The sequence below is a fragment of the Sus scrofa genome, chromosome 8, assembly GCF_054392235.1.
Source record: "Sus scrofa isolate SSC_HxYL_T2T_F1_AM1 chromosome 8, Sscrofa_HxYL_maternal_Yorkshire_Landrace_v2.0, whole genome shotgun sequence".
In the NCBI taxonomy this organism is placed as follows: Eukaryota; Metazoa; Chordata; class Mammalia; order Artiodactyla; family Suidae; genus Sus; species Sus scrofa.
In genome coordinates, this window is record NC_139390.1 from 36,179,501 (window position 1) to 36,185,500 (window position 6,000).

The following is a 6,000-nucleotide window of genomic DNA, read 5'->3' on the forward strand; positions in this document are numbered from 1 at the left end:
CGTGACTCGGATCTAGCAGTGCAGTAGCTCTGGTGTAGCTCGGATTAGACCCCTAGCCTGGGAACCTCCATATGCAGTGGGTGCGGCCCTAACAAAAAAAAAGAGTGGGGGCTCCGGGCAGAAAGCATGTGGATTTTTGAGTCTTGGATTCAACATTATTAGTAAGAAGATCTTTAGTTAGATTCTAATAATTGCTGTGCTGTAGTTTTCCCATCTGTAATATGGGGAGAATGACCATTTCTAGGGTTCATTTCCCCTTCATGCTTGATTGGTCGTTTGACTAAGTATAACCTTCTAGGTTGAACATTTGTCTTTAGAATTTTGGAAAAATTTCCCCCGTGGTTTTCTGGTTCTGCTGAGGAGTAATCACATGGTATTCTAATTCTCTTTCCTTGATTGTGATCTTTCTGTCAACATCCTCTAACTTTAAAAAGTTAGACTTCTCTGTTTATCTACGGGGTTCTGAAGGTATATTCCTTATATTGACAAGATGTTTTCCTTTGATTAATACCACAAGTCTCAGTCTTAGCAGTGAGTATAATGGAAGGACTAATGTAGGGTACTAGACACGAGTACTATCCACAGTTAGTACTCCTGTCTAGTTTATTCACCACTGTAAACCCAACACGTTACACTGTGTAGAGCACATAGCAAGCATTCATTAAACATTTGCAGAATGAAAGAATGAATGATCTCTCCCAAATCCAGAAAATATTTATAATGTACAAAGGATTCAAGGAGTGTGCTGCACTTAAATAACTTCAATTAGAATAAATAATCCTAGAAATAATGTGATTCCAAAAATGTCTATTGTTATGTCTTTTCAGTTAAAATTTTACTTTGCACAAGTTTTCTCTCTTGGTCTTGAAACAAGCTGGAAAAGTAGACATCATTTATACACTTCACAATGAGGACTCTCTGTCTCAAAGATTTGCCTGAAATTGCTCTAGTGAGAAATAGTGGAGCTGAAATCAGAATTTACATCTAATGGTCCAGTCCAGGATACTCAACTGGTAGCATGCCTGTGTGTGAATCATTCTCCCGACGCCTGTACATTCATTTTATGCCCATTCTTCCTCCTTCCCCCGTAGCAGTCATTCCTCATATTTTGATAATATCTCAAGAGCTGTGTTTTGTTGGGTTTTTTTTTTTAGCTTCCCACCTTGCTTTGTCTCCTCCTCTTTTGGACCCCAACTTCATGATTTTCTTAGATAAATTTCAATTACCTTCATATAAGTATAAAATGTTAGGTAGGTCTATTTCATTTTTTAAGTGAAAAAGCTAACATCTCTTTGTGTTGCTTAGCCTAAAGTGTGTCTTATAGTATATAATGGGATAAAAGGGAAGAAAAATATATCCAAGAGAGTATACACAGAGGATTTATCAATTATAGTATTTCCATTTTAGTCAAAACCATTTTATCTCACTTCTTCTCTGAATATTTAATCATAGAACATCATTAGTCATTTTGTCCTCAAGTTTGCATCCATATTTTATTAGAAAATGAAGCCAAAAATCTAAATGACTAAAGAAAAATTCATGCACTACCATCTCCATAAAAATATATTACTGAAATTATTTGAAAATAATATATTTTATAAAGAAGTTTTATTTGAATATTGTCATTTTGGCAACTGATTGTTAAATTGTATGATTATTGATTCATGAAACTATTTTAAACAAAAAAATGAGGTATTTTCCTTGAGCTCTCTCAAAATACAACTTCTTAGTCACAGCTTATTGTAAATTACATTTCAGAACAGCTAAAATCTCAAAGCAATTTTTCAACTCTTTAAAAGTCTGATCATAGTTATATTTTTTCAACATTACAAATAAGTCAAATCAAGCTTAAGAGATTTTAACCAACTTGCCAAGATGCCATAAAACCTCACAGAAAATGAAACATAGGAACCATGACTACAGCTTTTAGTTACAACAGGCTTGGTTTTCATATTTCAGCAATATAAAAATCAATAAAGTGTCTCTCATTTATGCTATTTATGAAAACTAATGAGGAAACAAGCTATTATCTCTGCTTAGATATGAAAAATTATAATTTCCAATTGGGTAAATTTCAAAATAGGTGACTTTGAAGATTTAATTTAGAAACCAGCATAAGACATCAAATTCTTATAAACAGAAGCATCTATGGCTAGTTTTAGAAAGGTCCCTCAAAAGAATGTGAAAGGAGGAAGGAAACAGGGTTGTGAATGGTTTGTACTTGTTACTGATTATCTTCAACTAAATATTAAAAGATGAAAAGTTCACCACAAGTGTAGCTACTTTGAAAAGTGCAGACATACACTCTTATAATTGAGTTCCTAAGAGCTAATTACAACAGCAACATATACCTTTATTTTTTAATACGTATTTATTAATTGGCCAGAATAATGCAGATTATCTGTAATACTATGATAAAACGATTTATTTATTTTAACAGCATAACACATTTCTCTCTCACTCATGACACTCTCCCATTTCACTTTTTATATGATGAAAAAAAAGAAGTACACAGCACTCCCAATGAGAATTTCTCTCTTGAAAACTACTGGGAAAAGCTAGTGATGAAACCATTGAGTTATTTTGTTTCAGTTCAAATCTTAGACATATTGAATATGAAAACTTGAAGAAATCATAAATATCTTCTACTGCTCTTCATTTCCTAGATGAAGGAACCGTGGTCAGAGAGGTTAAGGACTCCTGACACATCGAATCATGTCCCCAGACTGCCAGAGCCCAGCTCTGTCCAATACACCACACAACTCTTTAATTCTGAGCAGCTTGAAGAGAGTTCTGGAACCACTTATGATGCTACTAATGTAAATACCCTCAAGTAAAAAATATGTTATTTAAAACCATACATCTCTTAAGTTAGGCGGTATGCCCTTTAGTAAGCAGCTTGTCTAATAGGTTGCAAAAGAAATTTGTACTTAAACCGAGAAAGGAGCATACAGGTTGTTATTTCAGAAAACCACTGGATAAGTCTCTTTTTCCTAATGAGAACACAGACTCATTTGCGATTTTATGAAGATGTGTGAAAGCCCCGATATGTGATCTACCAAAATATCTTCTACAATTTTATAATATATTCAAAGAAACAAACCATTGTGACACAATTTATATATAAGAAATAATCAAGCAGTATGTTTGTGCCCATGCAGAACATTTAAGTTTCCAAGGGAAAAGAGTAAATAAATTGAAACTGTAATATATAAAAATCACTGAGTGTCGAACATATCTGACAAGTCCAATATTACTTAGCATACTTTCATCTATTTTCTATTTTTGGAGGAAAAATACAGTTGTTCTAACTGCTAGTAATAGCAAAAAAAAATCACTCTAGCTATATGCTAAAAATAACCATCATAATAATTTTAGCAATGGGGCAAGTAGTTATAAAAGCATGTTTCTTTCTCTAGAGGATTGTATTTTACTCTTGAGTCATATAATATAATTTTAAATGTACAGTTATATAAAACACAATAACATGGTATGAGTATACCCAAGATCTTCATAGTATCTGTCCTAATCAATGTATTTTAACTGTGTTCACCAATTATTCCTATATCCAGGTGTGATACCTGAGGATTTTATTTTTCTACCAGAAAGATTTCAAAGTTTTTTTGAAAGGTATTACAGCTAAAGCAGATCAATTATTGTTCCTGTTAAACTGGAGGCTTGGGGTTGGTTCCCTCTCCCTCTCTCTCTCTTCCTCTCTCCCTCTCTGTTGTGCACGCGCACACACACACACACACACACACACACACACAGCCAAGACATTCAGATTCACCATATAAATTTTATTTACTTATACACAGCCAAGTAAAATAAAAAAATCATTCGAAGCTGGTTAAATAAAATATACGTAGTTATTTCTAAGTTAAATTTAATACACTTTCAACTTTAATGGATTTTAAGCCATAGTTATGATCTTTCTTGATGCAAAACTTTCCCTTTTTTTGAAAAGCAAAAAAAAAAAAAAGGAAAAAGCAATATTCGTGTATTTAAAAAGCATCATACATACCATGCTGTGTAACAAGTTTCTAAAATAACTTTGTCTTTAAAATGAGAATCATCCACAAAGTTCATCAGTGGCATTCATTCACTAAATGTAGTAGCAAAATCATTTCTACTCCCCCTCCGCACTCCCAGTAACCGAATCATTACTATTTTCTACTGTGCTTCAAGTAAAAAGCAACTGAGCTAATCTCCATGCTTCACACACAGACTAATTTCATTCTATCTGAAAATGAGTAGCTCTAATCAAAAATAAAATGATAGTAAAATAATGCACATGTGCCCAGGGAAATGCAAACTATTTAACCTAGAATGATTTTTAAAAGAAAGAAAAATGAGGGGGAAGTGGGCAGATCCCAAAGAATAGTTTTAAGTCCTTGAATTTACTCACCAGTTTCCCAGATGCAGGGTCAGTAAAAGAAACATCAGCCTCACCCCTCTTCTTTGACTCCACAGAAGAAAAGGGGAGAAAAGAAGAGCTTTCCAAGAACCCATCTGGATCGCTTTTTTCGCTCAATTCTCCAAGCCAGGACTTTTTCTTGAGGCCACCTCAGCTGCAGCCTGGTAAGTATGTGGGAAAAGCAGTACACCTCCCATCCAGGTAGGATGCGACTCCCAGCGGAACTGAGCAAGGGAGCCAATCAGATTCAGAGGATGCTGGCATAAAATATCTGAAAAAAGAGTTGGGCCAATCGACGGCCCAAAGAGGCGGGGCTTCCCTACTAGAAATCGAGCCCAGTAGGGAAAAGGGCTCCGTGTCTCTAAAAGAAAAACAAACCTCTTCTCCCTGGCAGTCTCAGAGAAGCAGCTGAGTGGCCCTGACATATTTCCTTCCCTAGGGAAAGGCGCTTTCCCTCTTCCCTCTAGCTTTCCCTCCTGCCTGATTCTATTTCGAGGGTCTCTTTCCTCTCCCGTGTTTGGATTCTGAATCTCTCTTCCAAGAGGGAACCGTGGGGAGCAGGCAGTGCCTAATTGGTTGTCCCCAGGCTCGCGAAGGTTCTGCTAATTTTTGTTAATTATTGTTGATAGTTGGTCCTGGAGACGAGGGTCCTCATTTCTCTTTTCAAACCCAGAGCCTGGCACGATGCCCTGCACAAATACTCTATCAGGAGATGTTGAAATATTCAATTGAATGAATGAATGAGCGGGCTCTGTGCATTCTTAGTAATCACGTTTCCTACCCACTTCCCTTCCACTGCCGTTATAAATGAGAGGATTTGCAGTCTCCTCCTCTCTCTACATATCAGAAGATGAAACTAATGAACAATACAGACAATAATTATCTCATTTTACAAAAACATAAACAAAAATCAATTTTAAAAAGGTTATTTTAGCCATAGGAGTTGCAGATCTATTACACGGGTAATCCTTGTTCTTGCCTTTGCATTTGTTGAGCTCCAGTGTTTGGTACCTAACTTCAGAGGCTCTGCTTTTAGTTTGCAGCAGAGCCCAACAGTTGCCATAGCAACCAGAAAGCCTCTGGCAGCTTGAACAACTGTACTGCTGAAGACAGTGGTGGTGGTGGAAGCAGATTTGCTCTGCCCAGCCATCTTCTGCCTTTATGCCTTCCTAAATCCAAAGCCCTGGGATGGGGTCTCTGGCTGTGTCATTAATCAACTTACAACCACCTGGAATTGACCAGATTCTAGGGTGAACTGCAATTTGTTACCAAATTACAGTAGACTATTTGTCTCCCAGCAAATAGTTCAAGGTAGAAGTAACAGCGTTTGTGCATGAACTTAAGGTAGCTGTTGCTACCCTACCTTCTGAAATCACTGGGAGCAACTAGATGAAGAACAAGTTACAGATATTTTCTTGCCCAGAATAACAGATGGTGCAGTGCAGGGATTTTCTCCTCTATTTTTGATTCTCCATCTTTTTAGTCTTCTCTGAAAATAGGTATTGGCTTCCTTGTTTTTCTTCTACTACATTAGGAAGCATTATCCTCTTCCACAAAGCATTCTAGTAAAGATAGCTTATACG

The 6,000-nt window shown here is 36.2% G+C and overlaps 1 protein-coding gene across 1 annotated transcript in view; it reads right to left on the minus strand.

Annotated features, from left to right (window-relative positions):
• GABRG1 (gamma-aminobutyric acid type A receptor subunit gamma1) overlaps window positions 1-4,656 on the minus strand; it is a 64,059-nt gene extending 59,403 nt beyond the window's left edge. Inside the window, exon 1 of the mRNA XM_003128952.7 lies at window positions 4,409-4,656. Within this exon, the coding sequence (XP_003129000.4) occupies window positions 4,409-4,512 (104 nt within the window). The 5' untranslated portion in view covers window positions 4,513-4,656. The remainder of the gene's footprint in view (window positions 1-4,408) is intronic.
• Between the last annotated feature and the right edge of the window lie 1,344 nt (window positions 4,657-6,000).